The following is a 26,584-nucleotide window of genomic DNA, read 5'->3' on the forward strand; positions in this document are numbered from 1 at the left end:
TGGACACATGGCGCTTTGCCAGCTCAACCCAAGACACTGGGAGGCTATGTCAAAAAAAGCATTGTTCTATACATACGTGCTTATACTCTTCTGTAAGAGAAATAGAGAACAGCGCACTCAGTGTAGCCTTAGGCTGACCAAGGCTTTTATGGTTAACAGGTAGCACCACTGAAGGAAAGCACAAATATAAAAAGGAAACAACAGAAAAAAAGTAACACTATGTCTTAGTTTGAGGGAAAAAACCAAAATGTTTACCAAAAAGCAGAGGAGAGGATTCCTCCACAATAATCACGTCACTCTTTATTAAATTTAAGAAAAAGGAACTTTAATTAGAAAATGGATATAAGAAGGATAACTGTTCTTCACTACTATATATATACATATATATGTAGATATAGATATAACTAAACAGACCAGAGCAAACTACTTCCCCAGCACCAAAAGTAAAAACAAAAGAGAACACACACACACACACACCCAAATGGTAGGTTCCTCCTGGAGCAGTTATATTTATGGACAGTGTCAGTGTCACACCTTGGCTAGCTGCGAGGTGAGTTCTCAGTCTTTTCTCAGCGAGGCAGAGACAAGGGGTGAGCACTCACATGAACTTTCTCTCTCTCTCTTTGTCCTTTGTCCCAAACAAAGAAGGAAAAGCTGAGAGTGGAGGGATGGTGATAGTTCCCAGGAGAGCAGCTGTGACTTCTCTCTCTCTCTCTCTCTCTCTCTCTCTCTCGGGTCACTGCCGGAGGGGGGTGGGCGGCTGCGACACTGCGGGCGACAGTGAAGCCCGGGCAGCGACCGAGGCTCCAATGCCGAACCAGGAGAACAGCAGTGGCAAGAAAAAATATAGCTTACTCCACAGGAGCAGCGAGGAGCAGGAGAATGGCTTCTTCCCTGGGATCGCAGAGCTGAGCGAAGGTCGAAGATGGCCAAAAAATAAAACAGGAAAAAAGAAAAAAAAAGAAAAACCAGAGCAGCTCAGCTCCACTGATGGCCTCGTCCCCAGTCCCGCGAAAAAGTCCCCCTTTCTCCCTCCCCTGCCCCCAAGCGTTAACTCAGGTCATCAACTCGGAATTCAGAGTGGTGGGGCTATTCCTTTGTTCTGTAGTGGGAGGGAGAGAATTTACATTATCATTCAAAACTACAACACACTATTTTTTCACCACAGTTCCTAAAAAGCTTACTCAAAAACTCCTTTCAGAATCAGTTGGAATAATGCAATTATTTGCAGTGAGCTAAAAACTGAACATGTATAAGAAGCAGTAATCATAGAATCATAGAATAGAATCATAGAATTGATTGGGTTGGAAAAGACCTCCAAGATCATCGAGTCCAACCCTTGGTCAAACCCTAGTCCATTTACTAGATCATGGCACTCAGCGCCATGTCCAATCTGCGTTTAAAAATCTCTAGGGATGGTGAATCCACCACCTCTCTGGGCAGCCCATTCCAATGCCTGATTACTCTCTCTGGAAAGAATTTTTTTCTGATATCCAACTTAAATTTCCCCTGGCAGAGCTTAAGCCTGTGCCCCCTTGTCCTATTGCTGAGTGCCTGGGAGAAGAGACCAGCCCCCACCTGGCTAGAACTTCCCTTCAGGTAGTTATAGACAGTGATGAGGTCACCTCTGAGCCTCCTCTTCTCCAGGCTAAACAATCCCAGCTCCCTCAGCCTCTCCCCATAGGGCTTGTGCTCCAGTCCCTTCACCAGCCTTGTTGCTCTTCTCTGGACTCGCTCCAGCACCTCAATATCCTTTCTGAACTGAGGGGCCCAGAACTGAACACAGTACTCAAGGTGTGGCCTCACCAATGCAGAGTACAGGGGAAGGATCACTTCCCTGGTCCTGATGGCCACGCTATTTTTGATACAGGACAGGATCCCATTGGCCTTCTTGGCCACCTGGGCACACTGTTGGCTCATGTTGAGCTTCCTGTCAATTAGTTTATATGGAGGAATAGCTTGTTTTGATTTGCCTGCACTATGCCTGCCTTGCTTGAATCCATACATATGTATCTCATGGCTGCTATCTAAACCCTTGATCCCCCACAACCATTTACACTAGAACAGAAGAGCTATATTTAATGTTAACTTCAGTGACCAAGAAAGACCTAACAGAGAACTTTTGCATGTCCCAGATACTCATCTTCCCTTGACCTTAAGGACTATGCTAGAAAGTGTGAGCCACAGATGCATTGAACCATGGCAGACAAGTAGAAGAAAAGTGATCACCTGGCAAGTAGTCTAGGAGCCATCAAGTATTGCACCATGCATAGACCAAGTCTGAAGTAATGAAAACAAAAGAAGGTGGCCTCCCCAGCTGAGAGTCCTTGTCCTAGGTGCCTTTTGAACATAAGTTTTTTCTGCAACCCAAACAAGCCAATTGTAATGGTTTGATTAACAACTTTTTAGTTTCCTGGGCAATGTGGATATCAACACCTGCTGCCACTGCTTAAGCTTCAGCTGCATCCAGCAGTGGGCCGCCATGAGAGCTGCATGTCTGCTCTGACAGTGGCCTTTCGACTGCATCCTACACACAGTGAAGGTGGATGATGACTACCAGGAGTATGGGATTGACTCATCCACCTGCCAGCAGAGATCTGCAGCCAAAGAGCGGGAGTGCAGCAGATCCCTGCAGCAGCGCTATCACCTATGCTGGAGGCCCACCAACACTGGCCCTGCCACTGGGAGAAGAGGACTTGCGGAGAGGGACCAAGCACTGCAGGGTGACGCAGCACTGGGACCCTCTAATACCTCTGCCCAGCAGGCCACAGGGGAGTGCCCAGCCATGACACCTGTACTCTGCATCAGCATGATGGTGCTGCTGTCTCTGCACATTGGGCCCTCCAAAAAGAGACTCCAGTAGACATCCATATGCCTCAAAGCACCATGGCAGGCCTGTCCAAGACCTTTGACCAGCACTTGGACTATGGATCCTGGAGACCTGCTAGTCTGAGCAACCTGCTCTGCTTCATCCTATTTGAGCAGGGGAGAGAGACAAGACCTCCAGAGGACCCTACACCATTTTGGGATGATTTTTTAAAAATAGGCCAATATTTCTAAACTGAGAAAGCAGGTGCCAATGGTAGTCAGAAGTAATTTAGTTCAATAAGAGGCATTTGATCAAGCTGTCCCCAAGAGAGAATATCTTTCCAAACAAGCCAGCACTTCCTTATATCTTTGGCTTCAGTTGAACTGGAGCACTGGTCCCTATGGCAATGTCCCTGAGTGGGATGTCAGCCACCTAAACACAAAAGCAATCCTATCTATTATTGCAACAGCACTACACTAAGCACTCTGAGACACATTGGCAGGCAGAGAAGTGGTCATATGTCCGAGTTCCAGCCAGGACAGAGTTAATTTTTTTACAGTATCCAGGCATGGTGGTGCACACCTATAGTCCCAGATGTTGGGGAGGCTGAGCCCACCAGATTCCTTGAACCCAGGAGTTCTGGGCTGCAGTGCATTGTGCTGAGTGGGTGTGGCCAAGACCCTAATGTTGTTCTATACCATCTTACATTATTGCCAGGGGTGGGGGAAAAGGACTCTTTCTCTCACTTATTGGGAGAAACCATGGTGTGGTAGAACAGAGCCAGTCGGTATTTGTTGCAGGTTTTCCATGTAAATTGTTTCTTTGCCCTATACCTTTTTTAATTAACATTGTTGCTGCTACTGTTTGTTTTCTTATTTCATTGATGTTTCCAGTAAGTTGTTCTTATCTCAACCCATAATTTTCACCTTTTTGTGCCTCCAATTCTCAACTCCATCTCCAGAGAGAAAGGGGGAGGGGAAGGGGGATGGAGCAAGCAGGTGGCATCTGGTTTCGGAGAGTCTCAGTGAGGGGAGGTGTTGCTGACCACCTTACTTCGGGTGGGTCCAGAGGAACCACGTGACACCTCCCTCAGAGGTAAACAACAACAAGCCCTCACCTCACCCGGAAGAAGGCTCGGACTTTACCTTAAAAGTACATGTTCCTAACCTTAGCCTATTGGAGTAAGATGTGCTATACCCAGGGCGTGGTCATCTCAGGTTATAAATGTTGTCTAATTTGAATAAAGTTGGGATTTGCCTGAACACCACATTGGTGTGTTGCGATCTCCATTGGACCCATCCGCAATATTTGGTGACCCCTGATGTGATGTTTGGGGACATAGAAGCTAGCTGTGGACAGATCCAGAAACTTAGAGGCGACCCCTGAGAGTTGCCAGTGTGCCGAATTTCACGCACTTGTGAGCAGCAACTCCTGAGAGAGTTGCTGAGCCTTGAGCTCCCTTTTTTGCCTTTGAGCTTTTTTGTAAGCAGCCGAGAGCTGCTGGAAGCGTGGCCACGAAACATGGACCACGGAAGAAGTGAGCATCGCGGTAAACTGACCAAGAGTTGGTGGCAGCTTAAAAAGCTACAGCATTGAAGACAACGTACCACTGGATGAAAGCTTCGAGACCCTGACCGGTGAGTTAGGGGAAAAGAAAAAAAAAAGCATGAGAAATTCAGAATCAGTAAAGAAACCCAAGCTGCTCGACAGCTTCGAGAATATAGCCCATATTACAGGACATAAAATAGATAAGCCAGCGCTGGAAAAGCTTTTATTTTGGTGTCAGAATAATAGACACTTAACTGATGCAAGCTATGCATATCGTATGGACACGTAGGAAAAGATAGGAGCAAATCTGTGGGAAGCAATCCAAAATGCTTCAATAGATGCCTTAGAAGTAGCCCCAATATATAAAGCAGTCAGAATGATGCTGTATCAGCTTCACAGTAGTATAGAAGCCACTGGAGCTTACAAAAGCCTCCAGCCAACACAAATATGGGGAGAAAGTTTTCATCCGTAGAGCGGATACTCCCCGCAGTATCCACCGTTCCCCTATGCTTCGCTGATGAACACACCATCACCCTATAACTACCAAGAAACAGCCTATGCACAGCAAATGAGCCCAAAGCCGACTTTTTACCTGCCTGTGCCACCGGCCGCTGTAGGACCACAGCAGTCACCTTGGAACCAGAGCATATCCACGAGACACGCCACAGAAAACATCCAGCCATCCCAAAGCGTGAGTGACTTTTTATTATATCCTGGGTCCGAGAAAACGTGAGGGGGGGTGCCCTCAGCCGAAAGAGAGATGAGGGAAAGGGGACAAGCCCCGTGGAATGGCTTTCCTCCTGTACATCCCTCAGCGCCGCCGCCACCGCCGCCGGCAATGCCCTGCACGTACCTCGGGGCTGGAACCGTGCCGCCATGCTCCCTGCTGCCCCGTGGGTACACCGGAGCCGCTCCATTGCGGCTGGAAACTGCCGCGTAGCCAGGAAAACAAAGAGACCACGTGATCGCAAAGCCGGCGAAAAGTCACCACGCGGCTGAGCCAAACAAAGAAGCTGCGTGCACATTCAGTGGCGTGGCTCCAGGACTTCCCAACCCCTCTCCCTATTGCACGTCTATCAAGGCGCATGCGTCGGCCGCGTGACCCCCACAGCCGACCAAAACAGGGACCGGCGGGACGAGATTCAAGCCGGGGGCAGATCCAGCTGTCAATCAAACGCAGTTCCCACGCAACACCCACCAGCTCTCATGCTGGTAGCAACGCCCACTGCCTGCGCCGAGTACCGACCGCAGACAGCAGAGGACATGCTGGCTGTGAGAGTCAGTGTGGGGGGAGAAGGAGTTCAAAGTGTAATTAAAGGGGAACCAAAAGTTTTGGGGAGTGAGGTAACCCCCCGATCTGAAAATAATGCTTTTTTTGAGTTGTATCCCCTACAGGTGCCAGAAGATGCTGCCAATAGAGCCACTCCAGCTACTGTAACAGCAGCTTGCAGCGAAGTGCCATTTCTTAAAGAGACAGGCAGCTTCACATCACAAGCACATTCCATCACAGCACAATCAGCCAGGCAAGATGCAGTGCCTGAAGCTACACCTTTCACCGCAGTGAAGCAAGAAAAGACAGAACCAAATCAACACTTAGTAGACAAGCTGCATCAAACTGCAGGACTGGAAAACCACGAGAAGAAATTCATGTCCCACCTGATGGCACTTGAGAATGCCAAACAAAAGACCATTTCAGAAATGCTTGAGATGACTGACAGAGTTAACCAGCGCAGTCAAACTCAGGCTCTGGCAGAAGCTTTCACAGCTATTGTCAAGCCAGATGGAAAGCATCTTGCCACCATGGTAGAAAAGGTGGTTAAATCCAGAAAGTGTCTAAGTATATTTCTTGCCTTTGTGTCTTGTTGCTGTTACTAATCAAAATGTATGGATAATGTTTTCTCAACAGGAAAATTTAGAAAATTTCTGCTCAGGTAACATGGTTACAGGAGAACCAAACAGAGTGTGCCTTATAGGAATACCTTATTATAACATCAAAGATTTCATTCCTTTTGGTATTGAGGAAGCAAAAGTGTCCTGCTGTGGTATTGGAGAAACCATAGCAGATATCGCATGGCAATTGAATACTTCCTTGGAGAGGGATCCCCAAGAGCTAAAGTTAGTGGGATCACTCCCTGGAAATGAGTCATGTGTTGAATTTCAACCTGTGCATTCTAGTGTATCAGAATGGTCAAAGAAACACTGGTCACAGCAATATTTTCCTGTAGAAAGTACAGCTGTCACTCCTCATAATAAGAGTTATACCAATAGCAGTTGTTGTTGGTATATTGGTTCACAAAATACAGGTTACCCAGAAACGAGATTGGTTCACACCAAAGGCAACCAAAGAAGAGCATTGCCTCCTGGATATTTCTTGATTTGTGGTAATAGAGCATGGCCTGGGATACCTACTCAAGTGAGAGGTGGCCCGTGCTATTTAGGCAAGCTGACCAAATTTACACAGTCAATGCAAGAGCATGTCTGGTGGTCTAAAGATTTTAGTCCTCAAGCTAATGAAAACACCATAGAACATTGAAGTGATACAAGTAATTTGCCAGCATCAGTGTTTGCCCCAGTTGGTGTAAACATAGCATTATGTTTGGTACGAATGCTAAACTACTGGATACAAGAACAACTAAACATCATTGCCAAAATGCTTGATGATTTTTTCAACAGATGCTGATAAAATACAACAAGCAGTATTACAAAATAGAGAAGCCCTAAAATTCTTGCTAATGATTCATGGTTACCAATGTGATGAGTTTGAAGGGATATGTTACACAGAATTAAGCAAACACTCCAAAGAAGTCCATGATAAAATACAAGTGGTGAAAAAAAATCTTGACAAGCTAAGTGAAACATTTCTTCTTTAGAGAAATGGGTTCATTCCCTGAGTCTAATCAGTTGGCAAGAAGCAGTGCTGATACAAGGAGTATTAATTCTGATTGTTATCATGATTTGTTTGATTGCTCTTATTTGTAGAACTAGTTGTTGACTGTCCAATCAAACAAGAATAGTCCAGTTCAAGAGCATGTTGTTTAGCCTGTATCTCCAAGTTACAAACAAATCCTAAAAGCACAAAAGTTTCTGAAAGTTTCTTATTGCACTGCCAAGCTGCACAGCAGAGCTACAGGGGTAAGGACACCTGCCCCCCTCAGCTGCAGAACATTTTCTGGAGAGGGTAAGATCTCTTTCAGTGTTGGTGATGTTTAGCCTCTCTGAATTTTCTCTGTGAATTCACATTTGTTTACTGCAGTACCATGAGTGTTTAAAGTTACTGAGAATCAAAGCGTCTCTCTCAGACTCTGTGATGGCCACACAGAAGTTTTGAGAATTGACCTTGAAATATTGCATAAGAAGACTTAGTTCAGCTGGACTGAACTTGCTTCTTTGCTAAGTGAAGTCACTCCGCACTCTTGGACACTTTGCACAAAATAGACATTGTTAAGGAGTTTGCGTTTTGTTTACAGTGGTTTGTGTGGTGATGACTGCACAAAAAGACCGCAACCTCACATGTGAGAAAAAGCTTTCTTGTTTTGTACTGGTTGTAAGTTTGTAAATCCCAAGCCTATGTCTTGATCATGCATTGGTTTGTGTCAGTTTACAAAGGTTACTGTACCCTCTTCCAAAGGTCTGTTTTGAAAAGAGAGGGGGAAACAGGCATGTGTATGAAAGCCTGTTGTCCTGTTAAGTTTTGAATTGGCACAATCTAAGATCTTTCAAAATGTTTTCTCATTTTTCAGAAAATCTGAGCAATTTTTCAGCCTTTGAGTTTCCTAATGGTAGCAATTTCACCATTGGATAAGTAGCTAAGGAGCTAAGACTTAAAATTTTTATGTGTATTATGTTGTTTGTATTTTTGTTTTGTTCTTTGAAATGTTGCCGTAAAAGTCTGTAAAAAAGACTCCGAGCCAAGTTTTGTAGGAGATAAGATAATGGGCAGGCACTTTAATGAGCAACCCCGCTCATCCAGGAATACATAGACGCGCGTGCCAGCAAGCTTTAAGTTCTATAGTTTTTATAATATAACCTATCTAATCACTACTGTCCACATGTCCAGTTCCACCTCTGTCCCCTCCCAGTTCCCACCCCTGTTGAATTGGGGCTGGGGTTGTTGGGACCCTCTGTCTTCCTCCACCTCCTCTTCTTCAGCACACAAAGGTTCTTTGGACGCTCTCCAGGGCTTCGGGTCACACTGCTTCATGTTTATGTTCTCTTCTGATATGCTTTAATCTGGTACCTTGAGGAAGAGACTAAATAGCTGGCAGATCTTAGCTGCCTGTTCTGGAGCAGGGGTAGAGATAGAAGGACTTTATGCTGAAAGCTGCTAAATATTAATTCACTAAAATCTACAGCATTACATCTACTGTGTTCCTAAAATCTACAAAATATGAAAATTGAAAAATTACAAAAACCCTTTCGGCATCAGAAACAAGAGGGGGAGATGTTGCCGACCACTTAACTCCGGTGGGTCCAGAGGAACCACGTGACACCTCCCTCAGAGGCAAACAACAACAAGCCCTCGCCTCACCCGGAAGAAGGCTCAGACTTTACCTTAAAAGTACGTGTTCCTAACCTTAGCCTATTGGAGTCAGATGTGCTATACCCAGGGCGTGGTCATCTCAGGTTATAAATGTTGTCTAATTTGAATAAAGTTGGGATTTGCCTGAACACCACATTGGTGTGTTGCGATCTCCATTGGACCCGTCCGCAATACGGAGGGCACTAAATTGAGGAGTGCCATTCCTAAACCACAGCAGCCTTAATTGGTGTCCAATGTGGGGCACAAAGGGTTGAGATAACAGACCTGCACACAGCAGGTTGGAAACAAATTTGATCTAAGTGTGAGAAATAAATAAACAGGTTCTTTCAAAGCAGAAGAATTAATCAAAAGTTACTAACAAAAACAGGGAAATGCATGCATTTTTCAAGGTTTTTCTCTTTTTATTTACTAATCTGTAGGCGTACCGTGAAGTTGTAAGGTTCCTGTACGTGTCTGGGCAGGTACCAGGGAAACATGCGAACGGGAACAAGGTATTGCGAAACAAATGTAAATGAAGTAAAACCCCCCACCATGTGGCAGCCACTGAGTCTTCCATTTTAATCTAAACCCCACCTCTTGAAATAACATAACCAATTGGAGGCGAGGGAACACCCTCTCGGTGACGTGAATGGGGTGGGATTTGGTAGCCTTTAAGAGGGGGAAAATTGAATTTTTGGGTGTGCTTTGGGGACTGGATTTTAGCCAGGGCACCACAACACGTGTTGTAAGTAAACCTTTCTGACTGTCTATTTTTTGTGCCACGAACTCTGTTACCATTGTAAAAATTTAATAAATAGAGAATTTTTCTCACAATTTTGGCGGCTTGTCCGGGATAACTGTCCACTGACCATGTGAGGGGGCTCCGCTGCCCCTGGAAGGCACAGTCCGCCTCTGTTTTGGCGGCCCAGAGGGGTGGTTCTCCCTCAGAATTTGGGAACAGAGTGTGAGCAATTAAAAATAGCTAGAAGAAAGAGCTGCAAAAAGAAAGGAACCACGGCAACAATCAGTGCTGTGCACAAAATCAGTAAGAAAAAGGTGCTATTTTTAAAGGATTTTAGCGGGGGGAAACGGGTTGAGCCTTCTGCCAGCGCGGCGCCGGGGCGCGTGTTGCGCTTTGGTTTTGAGCCTTCCAACCGTGGCACAGTGTGTGTGGGGGGGAGATGCACACGTGGTTCCCCACGTGGTGGGTTGAGCCTTCCGGCGGCGCGGTGCCGGGGCGTGTGTTGCGCTTTGGTTTTGAGCCTTCCCGCGACAGCGCGGTGTCAGTGCCGGTTTAAATTAGGGCGGCAGTGCCGGTTTAAATTAGCGCGGTGCGTGTGGTCGTGCTAGGCAGCGGCGGCACGGCGGCGGTGCCTGCGCGGGGCGAGGGGGTTGAATTCACAGTGGCTCCCAGTTTAAATTTGCAATTGCGCACGTAGCCAAACACGTGGCGAGAAGGGACAGCCAACAGCGGCTGCCCCGGCAGTTTGGTGACTAGGGGAGCAGCGACACGGGGTTTCAGAGCACGTAGCGCAAGTTAGGTTTGAGTTTTCCGAAACGGGTCGGACCGGCTGCATGCCCAGAGATGCAGGGTGTGTGATCTGAGTGTTGCGCAACACAGAATTAGGCATTCCTCCCCTGCTCCAAACTCCTCCCCGCCTTCCTCCAACCCTCGCCTTTTGCCCGCCTCCTTCCTGCCTCCTTCCAAACTCCTCCCCGCCTTCCTCCAACCCCCGATTTTCTCCCACCTCCCTCCAAACTTCCCCCTACTTCCCTACAAAACCTCTTGACCCCTTTGTAGGGACAGATACTTTTCCCTCCCCACTTTGTCCCCCACCCGCCGGTTTTCTTTTTTTTTGTTTGTTTGTTTGTTTTGGTCTTTTTTTCTTTCCTTTTTAATTTTTCTTTCTCTTTTTCCTCTCTTTTCTTTTTATTTCCTTCCTAGATTCTCCCCTTCTCCCCCGAACAGTGGCAACAGGGGCGAGTCTCTGGTTCACGGTTGGGGGCGGCAACAGGGTCAAGTCTCTGGTTCCTGGTTGGGGGCGGCAACAGGGGCGGGTCCTTGGTTCCCGGTTGGGGGCAGCAACAGGGGCGAGTCTCTGCTTCCCAGTTGGGGGTGGCAACAGGGGCGAGTCTTTGGTCCCCAGGCAGGAGGGGCGGTAACAAAGGACACATTTGGTCCCCAGGCAGGGGGGCGGTAACAAAGGATACCTTTGGTCCCCAGGCAGGAGGGCGGTAACACCTTTGGTCCCCAGCCAGGGGGGCGGTAACAAAGGACACCTTTGGTCCCCAGACAGGGGGCTGTAACAAGACCTCCTATTTCTTGCATAAATACCGCTTATAAAAAGTATAATTGACCATTGCCATAATGGGTGGGAGAACAAGTAAAGAAACTAAAGACAAGAAGCAGAAAAGAAAAGCAGAGAAAATCCCCAATATACCTCTTGACAGCCCCTGAGGAGAAATGTTGAGTAATTGGGAAAAAACAAAATGGACTAAAAATAAAGCTAAAATACTTCAATATTGTGTGTATGAGTGGATAAAAAACCAATAAAACTAAATTAAATTTTTTGGCCTAAATTTGGAACATTTGAAAGTTGGAAGTGTCAAGCATTACAAGAGTATGTGTATAAAAAAGAACCATTTAACCCAGAAGAAAATGAATATGCTGCTTGCTGGGTAGGAGCTATAAAATTATTTCCAGTATCCATAACAAACAGTGAAGGAAATAATAAAAAGAAAAAGAAAGTTCCAAGATGAAATCCATCATAAGTTCTCTCAGAGAACCCTCCTCCCTATAACCCTGGGGAGAATGGAGAAGCAGGGGCACAAGCTCTGGCTGCAACCCTCCCATCAAGTCCTCCTGAAACACAGGGAAGGACAAGGAAAGCAAAAGAAGAAGAAATGCCTGATAAGATCTACCCCCTCAGGGAAGTTCCAATGCAAGGAGGCGTAGGGTACGTAAATGCTCCTCTGACTAGCGCCGAGGTACGCAAATATCAAAAAGAAATGAAAAAATTACTAGAAGACCCATTAGGGTTAGCAGAACAATTTGATCGATTTCTAGGGGCTGAAATATTTACATGGGATGAAATGCAATCCATAATAAAAAACTTATTCTCAACAGAAGAATGGGAAATGATTAGAACTGCTGGGATTTGTGTCTGGGACGGAGAACATCCACAAGGGGTAAATGGGCAACATGGTGAACAAAAAATGCCAGTAGCCCACCCAGACTGGAATCAAAATACAGATGTAGGAAGGCAAAATATGATAGATTACCGTAGCTGCATTATTAAAGGAATTAGAGATGCAGCGCCTCGGGGACAAAATGCTACTAAAGCTTTTGATGAGAGGCAGACCAAAGATGAATCCCCAACCGAGTGGTTAAAAAGATTGAAAAAGAACATGCAGCAGTACTCGGGAGTTCAGTTAGATGATCCCGCAGGGCAGCAATTAATAAAAGTCTGTTTGGTAACACATTCTTGGCCCGATATTAAAAAGAAATTAGAGAAAATAGAGGAATGGTATGAAAAGGAATTGAATGTATTGTTAAAAGAAGCTCAAAAAGTGTATGTACGAAGAAATGAAGAAAAGTAAAAATAAAAAGAGAAAATACTGTGGACAGCAATAAAAGAAGCAGGCAACCATGAGAGAGAACAACCCTCAGAAGAAGGGGAAATAAACATTGGACAAGGTGCTTGCTTCTAGCACCTTTCCAGATTAGGATAGCCCCCAGAAAGGACCTAAGTATATCGCCCTATGAGATGCTATTGAGAACTGTCATATCTCATGTGCCTCGGAAATGCACCATCTCCAACTCTAGAATTAATTAACAAGTACCTCAGAGGGTATACTACAACAGTAGTTAAAAATCTTAAACAGCAGGAATTGTTCCCCCAATAGTAAGTCTAAAGATAAAAATACGCAATAGTTATTCCAAGTATTGGGTTTTAATTTAAAAAAAGCCTCTAAAACCAAAATAAAAAGAGCCCTATAAGGGTGGACCCACAAAATCAAAGTAAAACCCTCTCATATAGCTCTTAAGTAGAAATGCCAAAGATAATATCCAAAGCTTAAATTAACTGAAAAGTAAAATTCTTTTACAGTCATGGGAGAAGAATAGCTGTTGAGAAGAACCTCCTTGCAAAAGAAGCTGAAATCTCAGTGCTTGGATGGAGCCGCAGCTGAAAAAGCGAAGTGTAAATCGTGTCTTCGTAACTGCTAACCTTATATTCAGAAACTGAGGTAATGAATGTGTGGTAAATGTTGGTGGTATATCCGACTAGCAGAAAAAATTACTCATAGTAAAGGAAAAATCAGCCAGTTCCTTGATCTAGACAGTACAGAGGAATAGAGGGCAAGACCAGGTTAGCCTCTAAACTTGCCGCAAAGAGGAGCTACTAACCCTGCTGTTGGCCGCAACCCAATAGGCATGGGGAGTGGAAGTTTATGCTATGCTGGACCTCTATTTGCCTTAATCGTACTGCAGCTAGTGACCTTCACGGTCGAGGAATGCCATACATATTACCCTGCCCGACACGGGCCAAAGAGAATTTGTTCTGATGAGATGGCATCCCAACTCAAACCAAACAGTCAGAAAAAGAATCCTCCTTTAAAAATAAAAATTCGGTCCAATACAAAGACACTATCACCTTTAAGCAACAATCTTAAGAGAAAAAAGAGCCATGTCCAAATTGAGGAAACCCAAAAGTGGAGAGAAGATGAGTGGCCCCCTGAGAGAATCATTGAAACTTATAGTCCAGCAACATGGGCACAAAATGAGAGTTGGGACTATCTCACACCTATTTACCTGTTAAACCAGATAATACGGCTACAAGCCATAATTGAAATAATCACCAATCACACTGCATGAGGGCTAGAATTAATAGCCCAACAGCAATCACAAAGCCAAGCAGCCATATATCAAAACAGATTAGCCTTAAACTATCTCTTAGCTGAGGAAGGAGGGGTTTATAAGGATTTTAACACTTCAGATTGCTGCTTACAAGTAAACAATAACAAAAAAGCCATTAAAAATATAGCCTCTAACATCAAAAAAGTAACCCATGTGCCAATCCTTTTGTGGGTCATCATCGAGCTTTTATTTTTACCTTGTCTAATAAGATTAATTTCCAGTGTTGTACAAGGAATGCAACTAGCTGCCATGCCCATGGATCTAAAGGCTGTCACAACAGGAAACCCAAGAGCTCAAAAGATCGTGGTCCTGCATTCTGCTCCAAAGAAAACAAAGAACATAAAAAAGGAAAAAACTGTTACTCGAATGGGAATGTGTTGGGGAAAACAAGCTGCATTGTTGCGAGAGGATTTTCCGTGTCCTTGCCAGCTCACCCCTGACGCGACCCCGGGTTTTGGACTTCCAGTCGCACGTGTGTATTCTCATAGAGATCAGAGCCATACGCTAAGGTTAACATCAGGAACATTCCCACTTTATTTGGGGGTAAACAACTTATATAGGGTTTTGGAGTGAACACGAGCACAACAACAACTTTGGATAGGCTGAAGGTCTCTGGTCACGCAGCGGTGGTCTGCTCTCATTGGCTGGAAGCCAGCGATCACGCACCAAGCAGCTCTCCCTTGGCGTCACCTAGTCTATCTTTACCTCGGGTCTGAAGTTGTTTACCTGGCTCTCAGGCTGTCTCAACGACACAGTGACCTTGCCAGCCTGTCAGCTCTTAGACAGTGTGTTGTGCAAATGGAGGGTCAGGGCCAAACCTCTCCCTACAAATCCCCTGCTTTTCTTGTGCACAACACACCTCACAAACCACTGTTGGTAACGTTATCGCCTTACTAAGCCCTCAAGGTACAAAATCTTTTGAACAAGGTACAGTAACATTTGTTAAGTAACAAGTACAAACATCACAAACTGAAGGCATCACTAAAGCCTCATAGTACAGTACCTCTTTAACCAGGTGGAGTAAGTGAGATTGCTAATGTTATCAACACACAAACTGAGGCATGTAAGGCTTGCCTATCAACGACAACTTACAGTTACAACAGTTGCAACTTTTTGTGCACATGAACAAGAAACTTTTTTCACGCGTGAGTTTATGGTCTTTCATACAGTCATCACCGCACAAACCACTGTCCTTGTGCCGGGGAGACCAAGCTAAGCAGAGGCTCTCTGGCAATGTCCATAATGCGTGCAGAGTAACTTCACTTAGCAAAGAGGCAGCTCCAGTCCATTTGAGCTAATTCCCCTTGCAACTTTTCAAGTTCAATTCTCAAACTCTACCTGGCCATCGTAGAGTTTACTGAGAGAAGCCTTGAGTCTCAGTCACTTCAGTCACTCTTGGTAGTTCAGTGCCGGAGCCGGGCTGTGCTGAAAGACCACGTGACGAGGGACTCACCCAGAACAAGAACAAACTTAGAGAAAAGCAACAACCAGACCTGGCACAGCCACCTGGGAGGTCTTTTGCCCTTTCCCCTATCAGGATTGGAGTCAGAATAATAACAGCAGCCTTAACCTATGAGTTGCGCACGGGGCGTGGTTATTCGGGTATAAATGTGTTGGAAATTTGAATAAAATTGGATTTCTGCCTGGGTTCATCATATTGGTGCGTATGGGGTCCCACTGGAGGTCAGCGACAATTCGTGACCCCTAACGTGATGTTTGGGGACATAGAAGCCAGTTGCGGGTAAACCAGGTCCTGTTTGGCAGCAGAAAAGCTGGACGCCAAAAAGCGTGTACGTGGCCACGGAATATGACCCAGGTGAGTCAGAGGATAAAAAGTCAAACAGGATGGAGAAACACTGTATCAGTGAAAAGCAGACTATGCTGAATAGCCTTAGAAGGTTAGCTTATATTACAGAGCTGGAAATAAATCAAGCGGAATTAGAACACCTTCTGCAATGGTGCGTCCGCTGGGGGCATTTGAGAGATGCCAGTCATGCATATTGCATGGAAATATGGGACAAAATTGGCATGGACATTTAGGACTTTGTGCAAAATGCATCCAGCGAGGCAAGACGCTTGCTCCAGTGTATAGAACTGTTAGAGGGATGCTGTCTCGATATCACGGGGACACGGGAGTCAGAGCAGCTCTGGCAGCTTGTGAGGATCGAAAGCCCCCAGCCAAGAGAGAGATGAGGGAAGGGGGACAAGATCTTCCCCCGTGGAGCGGTTTTCCCCCTGTGCGTCTCCCCTTGGCGCCGCTGCTGCCCTGCGAGTACCTCGGGGCTGAGGCAGCGCCGCCGCGCTCCCCGCCGCCCCGCAGGACAGGAGCCGCTCCGTTACCGCTAGAAACTGCCGCGGGAAACAACCCGGCAGGACTGAAGCCGATTGGGACCGAAAAAGCGGTGGGAGAATTGTTTGCCGTTTTTTCGGAGTGAGCCGCATGGCCGGGAGAACAAAGAGACCACGTGGTCGGGAAGCCACGCGGCCAAGACCCGGCTCCCAAACAAAGAACTTGTGCGCGCATCTAGTACTGCGCCGCAAGAGGGAGCTGAAGCGCATGCGTGGTACCCGGAGCCCTCACCATCGGCCGAGACGGCCCCCCCCCCCCCCCCCGCGCCGACCGAGCCGACAAGACCGGAAGCTGCAGCTCGAGCCGGGGGCGGACCCAGCTGTCACTCAAACGTGGTTCCCACGGTGATCTCCACACCCACTCCAGCCACTCCAACGGCAGTTTGCAGCGAGGAAGTGCTGCTTCTTAAAGGGACAGGCAGCTTAACATCAGAAGTACATTACATCACGGCACAATCGGCCAGGCAAGATGCAGTGCCTGAGGCTACTCCGTTACCTTCTTTCACCGCACTGAAGCAAGGAGAGACAGAACCATATCAACACTTTGTGGACAGGCTGCATCAAGCTATAACCTCACATGCAGGACTGGAAAACCACGAGAAGTTCATGTTCCACCTGTTGGCATTTGAGAATGCCAACCAAAGGACCATTTCAGAAATGCTTGAGATGGCTGGCAGAGTCAACCAGCGCAGCCAAACTCAGGCTGTGGCAGAAGCTTTCACAGCTATTGTCAAGCCCGCTGGAAAGCATCTTGCCACCATGGTAGAAAAGGTGGTTAAATCCAGAAGGTGTCTAAGTATATTTCTTGCCTTTGTGTCTTATCTTGTTGCTGTTGCTAACCAAAATGTGTGGATAATGTTCTCTCAACAGGCAGATTTAGAAAGTTTCTGCTCAGGTAACATCGTTAGAGCAGGAGAACCAAACAGAGTGTGCCTTATAGGAGTGCCTTATTATAACATCAAAGATTTTATTTCTTTTGGTATTGAGGAAGCAAAAGTGTCTATTAAAAATCAATTGAAGTGTGCAAAAACAGTCAAAAAACATTCCTGCTCTGGTATTGGGGAAACCATGGCAAATATCATATGGCAATTGAATACCTCCTTAGAGAGGGATCCCCAGGAGCTAAGGTTGGTGGAATCACTCCCCGGAAATGAATCTTGTGTTGAGTTTCAACCTGCCTATTCTAGTGTATCAGAATGGTCAAAAAATCATTGGTCACAGCAATATTTCCCTATAGGAAAAACAGATGTCACTCCTCATAATAAGAGTTACACGAATGGCAGCTGGTGCTGGAGTGTTGTTGGTTCACAGGATACAGGTTACCCAGAAACGAGACTGGTTCACACCAAAGGCAACCAGAGAAGAGCATTGCCTTTTGGATATTTCTTGATCTGTGGTAATAGAGCGTGGCCTGGAATACCTACCTAAGTGAGAGGTGGCCCATGCTATTTGGGTAAGCTGACCAAATTTACACAGTCAATGCAAAAGCATGTTTGGTAGTATAAAGCTTTTGGTCCTCAAGCTAACGAAAACGACATAGAACACTGGGGTGATACAGGTAACTTGATAGCAGCAGGTTTTGCTCCAATTGGTGTAAACAGAGCATTACATTTGGTACGGATGCTGAATTGCTGGGTGCAAGAACAATTTAACATCATTATAAAGGTGCTTATTAATCTCTCAATAGATGCTTATAGTATACAACAAGCAGTATTGCAAAATAGAGAGACCCTAAAATTCTTGCTAATGATTCATGGTTACAGATGTGATAAGTTTGAAGGGATATGTTACACAGAATTAATCACACACTCCAAAGAAGTCCATGATAAAATACAAGTGGTGAAAAATAATTTTGACAAGCTAACTGTTAACATTTCTCCTTTAGAAAAATGGGTTCATTCCCTGAGCCTAATTAGTTGGCAAGAGGCTGTGCTGGTACAGGGAGTATTTATTCTGGTTGTTATTATGATTGCTCTTGTTTTTAGGACTTGTTGTTGACTGTCCAATCAGACGAGAACAGTCCAGATCAAGTTGGCATGTTGTTTAGTCTGTATCTCCAAGTTGCAAACAAATCCTAAAGGCACGAAGGTGTCTGAAAGTTTGTCAGGTAAATCCTGTTAATTTTCAGCTAAGTGATAAGAAATGGGTTTGAGCAGTTTTAAGCTTATTGCACTGCCAAGTTGCCCAGCAGGCTGCAGGGGTAAGGACACCTGCCCCCCTCAGCTGCAGAACATTTTCTGGAGAGCGTAAGATCATCAGTACTTACTCTCTTTCAGTGTTAGTTATGTTTAGCCTCTGTGAATTATCTCTGTGAATTAACACTTGTTTCCAGACAGCACTACTGCAGTACCAGGAGTGTCTAAAGTGACTGAGACTCAAGGCTACTCTCAATAAACTCTGTGATGGCCACACGGAAGTTTTGAGAATTGACCTTGAAATATTGCATAAGGAGAATTAGCTCAGCTGGACTGAACCTGCTTCTTTGCTAAGTGAAGTCACTCTGGATTCATGGACGCTTTGCACAAAATGGACATTGTCAAGGAGTCTGTGCTTTGTTTACAGTGGTCTGTGTGGTGACCACTGCACAAAGAAAAGACCACAACCTCACGCATGAGAGAAAAGTTTCTTGTTTTGCACTGGTTGTATGTTTGTAAATCCCAAGCCTACATGTCTTGGTCATGTATTGGTTTGTGTCAGTTTACAAAGGTTACTGTACCCTCTTCCAAAGGTCTGTTTTGAAAAGAGAGGGGGAGGTAGGAATGTGTAACCCGCAGAATGCCCCGTTATGTCTTGAATTGGCTAAATCTAAGATCTTTCAAAATTTTTCCCATTTTTCAAATTTTCAGTGGATAATCATCCATAATCAATTCATAAGATTTGAGCCCAGGCCTTAGACCTTGGTTGATTTTATTGTTAAAACAAGTTATTACTGTGTTGTTTTGTGTTTTGTGTATTATGTTATTTGTGCCTACTTTGTTTTAGAAAGGAGAGGGGGAGATGCCGGGGCCGGGCTGTGCTGAAAGACCACGTGACGAGGGACTCACCCAGAACAAGAACAAACTTAGAGAAAAACAACAACCAGACCTGGCACAGCCCCCTGGGAGGGCTTTTGCCCTTTCCCCTATCAGGATTGGAGTCAGAATAATAACAGCAGCCTTAACCTATGAGTTGCGCACAGGGCGTGGTTATTCGAGTATAAATGTGTTGGAAATTTGAATAAAATTGGATTTCTGCCTGGGTTCATCATATTGGTGCGTGTGGGGTCCCACCGGAGGTCTGCGACAGTTCAGTCACTTTCACGGAACGTTAAAATCTCTGTTGCTGCAAATAACAGCAAAATTGTAATGCTGTCTGGAAACTGAGTTTTAATTTACAAAGGAAATCCACGGAGGCTAAACATGGCTAACACTGCATGTAGGGAGAGCAAGTGTCCATACACCTCTGCACCCCCACTGGGCAGCTTGACAGTGCAATGAACCTAAGACTGCTCAAACCCTTTGTCACCACCCAGCTGAAAGTACCAGTGTTTCCTGACAGATGTCCAGACACTCTTGTGCCTCTGGATCTGTTTTGCAACTTGGTTGACCTAATGAAAGGAATCACGGCCTGGAGAGCACTCTCTCAATGCTCTTTAAGGTGTGAAAGAAAGTCATTACCAGGCTAAAGGTACCGGCAAATTAAACTGTTCCCATTTGGTTGGAGCTAAAGACAGCTAATAAAAAGATCATATCAGCAAACTTGTACTAACAAGAGCAATTAAACAAATTATAGTAACAGTCAGAATTAGGGCTCCCTGTTCCAACAAGGCATTTTGCCAACTGGTTAGGCTCAAGGGAGAAACCCACTCTTCTAGAGGAAAAATGTTAGTAATCACTCTGTCAGGATTGTTTTTCAACATTTGGATCTTATCACGGATATTCTTGGAATGCTTGGTCAATTCTGTGTGACATAGTCCCTCAAATTCATCACAGCTGTAACCATGAATCATTAACAAGAAATTGAGTGCTGCTCAGTTTTGAAGCACTGCTTGCTGCATACTGTTAGCATTTGCCAAAGTGTCAGCAAGCGTTCTCGTAATGATATTCAGTTGTTCTTGTACCCAGCAATTCAGTTTCTGCACCAAGCGTAATGCTCTGTCTACGCCAACTGGGGCAAAACCCGATGTGAGCAAGTTAGCTGTAGCGCTCCAATGTATTATTGCGTTATTGTCAGCCTGATTACGGCAAGCCTTTGAAAGCTGCTGATCTGAGCTTTTTAGCTGAGGGTTAAAATCTTTATGCCACCAAACATGACCTTGCATTGATTGTGTGTACTTGGTCAGCTTACCTAAATAGCATGGTCCACCTCTCACCTGGGCAGGTATACCACGCCAAGCTCGGTCACCACAAATCAGAAAATATTCAGGGGGTAATGCTCTTCTTTGGTTGCCTTTCGTGTGAACCAATCTTGTTTCTGGGTAGCCTGTAACCTTTGACCCAACAACATTCCAACACCAGCTGTTATTAGTGTAACTCTTATTGTGAGAGGAGTAACATCTGTGCTTCCTACAGGGAAATATTGCTGTGACCAGTGTTCCTTTGACCATTCTGTCACACTAGAATGGACAGGGTGAAACTCAACACATGACTCATTTCCGGGGAGTGACCCCACTAACATTAGCTCCTGGGGTTCCCTCTCTGTTGAGGTATTTAACTGCCACATGACCCTTGCAGTGGCTTCCCCTATACAAGCACTTGTGTGGTTAGCACAGCAGGGATGGTTTCTACCTGTTCCCGCACACTTTAATTGATCTTTACCTCATATTGCCTTAATCATAGAATCATAGAATCATAGAATCGATTGGGTTGGAAAAGACCTCCAAGATCATCGAGTCCAACCCTTGGTCCAACTCTAGTTCATTTACTAGATCATGGCACCCAGCGCCACGTCCAATCTGTGTTTAAAAATCTCTAGGGATGGTGAATCCACCACCTCTCCGGGCAGCCCATTCCAATGCCTGATTACTCTCTCTGTAAAAAATTTTTTTCTGATATCCAACTTAAATTTCCCCTGGCAGAGCTTAAGCCCGTGCCCTCTTGTTCTATTGCTGAGTGCCTGGGAGAAGAGACCAGCCCCCACCTGGCTATAACTTCCCTTCAGGTAGTTATAGACAGTGATGAGGTCACCTCTGAGCCTCCTCTTCTCCAGGCTAAACAACCCCAGCTCCCTCAGCCTCTCCCCATAGGGCTTGTGCTCCAGTCCCTTCACCAGCCTTGTTGCTCTTCTCTGGACCCGCTCCAGCATCTCAATATCCTTTCTGAACTGAGGGGCCCAGAACTGAACTGAACTAATAGACATCTTTGCCTCCTCAATACCATAAGGAATGAAATCTTTGCTGTTATAGTAAGGCATTCCTATAAGGCATACTCTGTTGGATTCATTGGCGATGTTACCTGAGCAAAACCTTTCCGGATTTGCCTGCCGGGCAGACACCACCCACATTTTTTGATCTACACACCATCCAGTAACAACAGCAACAAGGCAAAACATACAAGCAAGGAATACACTGAGACAAGTCCTGGATTTGACCACCTGATGTGCCATAGCAGCAAGGCGCTTTCGAGCTGGCCTGACAATGGCAGCAAAAGCTCTTGCTACAGCCTGAGTGTGGCTGTGCTGGTTTACTCTGGCTGCCACCTCAAGCATTTCCAAGATGTCAGCTGATCTTGGAAGTGTGGCCAACACGGACCTGGTCCTCTGGTTAGCGTTCTCAAATGCTAACAGGTGGAACATGGACCTCTTCTTGTGAACTCCTAGTCCGGCATGTGAAGCTATGGCCTGGTACAGCCTGTCCACAAACTGTTGGTACGGTTCTGATTCTTCTTGCTTCACTGCAGTAAAGGAGGGTGACGGGATGGCCTCACGCACTGCATAATAGGCTTGTCTAGCTAATCGTGCCGTGATGTAATGAACTTCCATTGGGTATTGCACCTGCATTTGCACATCTGCAAATGCATGATCTCCTACCAGGATTTCTGGTGTTAGCCCATGGAGGGGGTCATTGGCCAGACGAGGTCTGGCAGCCTCCACCTGCGCAAGCCTTTTCCACTCTTTTTCCCATATGATCAACTGAGAAGGAGATAGCAAATACCTTGCAATACCTTTACAGTCATTTGGGCAGTTGGTCTATGCTGTATGAAGCCAGTCAAGGATCGCTCTGCCTGTTTCCATTTTTAACCCTTCTTCCTGTAGGGTCTTTTTAGCTTGTTGCATTACTTTCCACTGTTGGGGTTCATACTGGCGAGCTCTGTTGATGTCTCTGATTATTGGGCATACTAGAGACCTTGTATCGGGCCATTTACTACCGAGAATGGCATTTCTTCCCATGTTAATCCACTGGTCTGATGTTAAGTCGTCTATCCCTTTAAGAAGCAGCATTCCGTCTCTGCAAGCCGTGGCGTTTGTTTGTGTTTCAGCTAGAGACGCTGCAGTGGGCATGGAAAACACCGTGGGAACTGGAGGAGGCGTGAGAACCACATCTGAGTGACACCCGGGTCCGCTCCCTTTTGCAGGAAAACTGTTCGCCGCTTCCGGGTTTTCCAGCAGTCTGCTTCCGGCCGGCAGCAGGGAATCTCTTTGTTCTGGCGCGGCATGGTTCGACTCCGCAACGCACGCGGTTCTGCTCGGCGGCAGCGGCAGTAGCAGCGGCAGCGCGGTCCCCGGCGGCGTGTGCAGGCTTTGTTCTGGCGCGGCACGGTTCGCTCCGGTCCCGTGGCAAAACACGCGCACGGCTCCGCTTGGCGGCGCGGCCCCGATCAGCGACGGCCCAGCTCCAGTCCCCGGTGGCATGCTCCCGGTCCCTGGCGGCAGCGGCACGATCCTGGGGAGCGGCGGCGGCAGCACAATCCCGCACGGCGGCGGTGGCGGCTCGCACAGCGGCGGCACGGTCCCGGGGGACGGCGGCGCCTTCCCTGCTTTTCCAGGCTCAGAACTTAACAAAAGATCACTCACGGCTAGCCGTGGCCGTGCTGCCATGCCTCCCACAGCGAAACTACCCTCTGCAAACCCCATGCAGACATTTCTCGGAGAGCGGGGCTCATCCCCCGATGGGACTAGCTCAAGCGGCAGTGCGGAGGGAGAAACTGACCCTGCTCCTTGTCCAAGCAGTCCCACCACTGCGGCGGCAAACCTGGCTTCTGCCCTGAGTTCTTTTAAAGCGTCATGAACCTTTTCCAGGTACCACATAATGGAGATGTTTCTTTGTCCTTGCCCTGTATATGATTTTTCCACATAAGTTCTCCTAACTCATGCCACTTAACCCAGTCAAACAGCACAGATGGAGTCGTAAAAAAGCCCTGCTCCCGAGCCCAAGCTATCGGGCTGTGGAGGGATTTTTCATTTGCCATTTCGCCTCGTTTCGCAGTAATATTAATTAAGAGGCTCTGTGCTGTAGCATATCCAAGCTCCATTTTTGCGCATATTAATGATACCGGGTCCAGTCGCTCACGACGAACCAGTGATCTCCCGGTCGTTTTCTCTAGCGACCGGCCAGGACAGAGGGGAAAATTGAAACTTTTCCTACCCGACTCAGGAGTTTTTAGTCCTGGTCCTTTTTCCTCTGTCCATCTTTCTGATTAAAAGGGCCCCTTCGGCCCGGCGACAGGGAGAGGGTCACGACTCCTCTTTCCAGACTCAAGACACTCTGTCTTCGGTCCCCTATCTTGCCCCTCCAGCTGTTACGTCTCCGCTCCGGCGCGGTCCCGTCTCACGCCCGCTCGCGGTCCCGTTTCGCGCCCAGCGTTACCAAAACTCAGCTCCCGTTCTGGGTCAGTCTCCTCTGGGATGCTGCAAGTGACTTCCGACCCTCATGCTCTGCCGGGACCTGCCCCGTGATTCTCCACCATTTGTTGGGGAAGGTGCGTTGTGAGAGAGGTCTTTGAGCCTTTGCCGGCCCACCCTGCACGGAACACCGGGTTTTGGACTTCCAGTCACACCTGCGTATTCTCATAGAGATCAGAGCCGTACGCTAAGGTTAACATCAGGAACGTTCCCACTTTATTCGGGGGTAAACAACTTATATAGGGTTTTGGAGTGAACACAAGCACAACAACAACTTTGGATAGGCTGAAGGTCTCTGGTCACGCAGCGGTGGTCTGCTCTCATTGGCTGGGAGCCAGCGATCACGCACCAAGCAGCTCTCCCTTGGCGTCACCTAGTCTATCTTTACCTTGGGTCTGAAGTTGTTTACCTGGCTCTCAGGCTGTCTCAACGACACAGTGACCTTGCCAGCCTGTCAGCTCTTAGACAGTGTGTTGTGCAAATGGAGGGTCAGGGCCAAACCTCTCTCTACAGGAATGCTCCAAGAAGATAGAAAACATAGACAACATACTGAACTATTAGCTAAATGGGAACAAGCCCAGAAGAATGAAAAAAAATTTAATGTGTCATGCTCGTAAAAACACCATTAATAAAAAGAAAAAGGGGGGATTGTGAGAAATAAATAAACGGGGTTTTTTTCCAAGCAGAAGAATTAATCAAAAGTTACTAACAAAAACAGGGAAATGCATGCATTTTTAAAGGTTTTTCTCTTTTTATTTACTAATCTGTAGGCATACCATGAAGTTGTAAGGTTCCTGTACATGTCTGGGCAGGTACTAGGGAAACATGGGAATGGGAACTAGGTATTGCGAAATAAATGTAAATGAAGTAAACCCCACCACCACGTGGCAGCCATAGAGGCTTCCATTTTAATCTAAACCCCACCTCTTGACATAACAAAACCAATCGGAGGCGAGGGAACACCCTTTTGGTGACGTGAACGGAGTGAGATTTGGTAGCCTTTAAGAGGGGGAAAATTGAATTTTTGGGTGTGCTTTGGGGATTGGATTTTAGCCAGGGCACCACAACATGTGTTGTAAGTAAACCTTTCTGATTGTCTTTTTTTGTTTCACAAACTCTGTTATCATTGTAAAAATTTAATAAATAGAGAATTTTTCTCACATAAGCATTTGCTGTTTTAGGTACAAAGCCACTGGTCAAAATGTTGCTTAGTCTGTTCATGTGAGTGTGGTACCTACCCCTGTGTATATTCCCTTATGTACTCCTCACAGGGATCATTTTCAGAGCAGGGAGAGGGATCAGAATTGCTTTGTTCCTGTACTGTGTGATATCAGTTTATGACATGATAACATCAAGGGCAATGAGGGTCATTTGGGATGTGTGTTCAGTATTGCTCTCCTGCCCTGGCCTTGGGTACTACCTGTGAGAATTCAATAATAATCATACCCAGCCTATGGGGGGAACAGAGGAGAATGATTTTCCCCAGCCTTTCACCCCTTTTTCCCCCTTCAGGCTTGTTACAACACCTTTTGAGAATTTTTAATTCCCTTTGGATGTTAAGGAAAGCATGTTCTTGTTGCTATGTCTGTTATGTCTCCTCGGTGCAATCTACACCCTGTTTAGAGTCAAGACAGATTTCTAGGAAGGTCTTCAGATATCTGCCCTGAGGGTGGATAATCAAGAGTGGCATGGAATGTGGGAGAGAATGGGCCAGTTTCTGGGGAAATTCTCTGCTCCAATGATTTGGAAATTCACCCCATAATAACTAGAGGACCCTGATAAAGTGACAGAATATTAGCAAGGAGAATACTGTAGAAACTCCAGAGAGTAGCAACTTATTGCAGTGTGTTCGGCCCTGGCTAGTATTTACCAGACACTGCTCATCACTAGACAGCACCCTAAGGGGGAGGAGGAGAAGGAAAGCAGACTATCAGGCACTGTGGCAACTCAAACTGCAGCTGACCAGAGGAACAACTTGTGCCGGTAGCAGTTGTCCCTATACAGAAGAAGAAATCCAAGATCACATCAGTTCACATACTAAGGGACAAAGAGGAATTAGAGACCTCACAAGAGGAGGAAGAGGCAGGGCCCCAGTCTACCGGACAGGTTACAACTACAGGTAAGAGGAAAAAGAGAAGGGTTGTTGTAATCAGTGACTCCCTTGTGAGGGGAACTGAGGGCACTCTATGTCGGCCAGACCCATCCCACAGGGAAGTTTACTGCCTTCCTGGGGCCAGGGTGAGGGATATTACCAAAAGACTTCCTAAGCTTATCCAACCCTCAGACTATTACCCGCTGTTGGTTGTCCAGGTTGGAAGTGATGACATTAATAAAAGGAGTACCAGGGTAATTAAAAAAGATTTCAAGGCAATGACCCAATCACTTCATGGGACAGGAGCACAGGTAGTAATTGCCTCAGTTCCTGTGCTAGCCGGGATGAATGAGGAGAGGTTTAGGAAAGCCCAGCTTACCAATAGGTGGCTTAGGGGATGGTGCTATCGTCAAAATTTTGGGTTTTTTGATCATGGCGCAAACTCTGTGTTGCCCAGTCTCGTCAAAGCAGATGGGCTTCATTTATCTAGGAAGGGCAAAAGAACCGTAGCCCATAAGTTGGCAGGGTTAG

The 26,584-nt window shown here is 46.3% G+C and overlaps 1 protein-coding gene across 7 annotated transcripts in view; it reads right to left on the reverse strand.

The window, feature by feature from the left end:
* LOC139683040 (uncharacterized) overlaps positions 1-24,162 on the reverse strand; it is an 89,381-nt gene extending 65,219 nt beyond the window's left edge. For 3 of the 7 annotated variants that reach the window (XM_071577761.1, XM_071577759.1, XM_071577763.1), the window contains exon 1: positions 22,284-24,162. In XM_071577761.1, the coding sequence (XP_071433862.1) occupies positions 22,309-23,367 (1,059 nt within the window). In that variant the 5' untranslated portion in view covers positions 23,368-24,162 and the 3' untranslated portion in view covers positions 22,284-22,308. Of the gene's footprint in view, positions 1-148; positions 909-22,273 lie in introns of those variants that run through there. The other 4 variants (XM_071577756.1, XM_071577758.1, XM_071577760.1 and 1 more) reach the window with 3 other exon arrangements.
* Between the last annotated feature and the right edge of the window lie 2,422 nt (positions 24,163-26,584).

Source organism: Pithys albifrons, chromosome 26, assembly GCF_047495875.1.
Source record: "Pithys albifrons albifrons isolate INPA30051 chromosome 26, PitAlb_v1, whole genome shotgun sequence".
Lineage (NCBI taxonomy): Eukaryota > Metazoa > Chordata > Aves > Passeriformes > Thamnophilidae > Pithys > Pithys albifrons.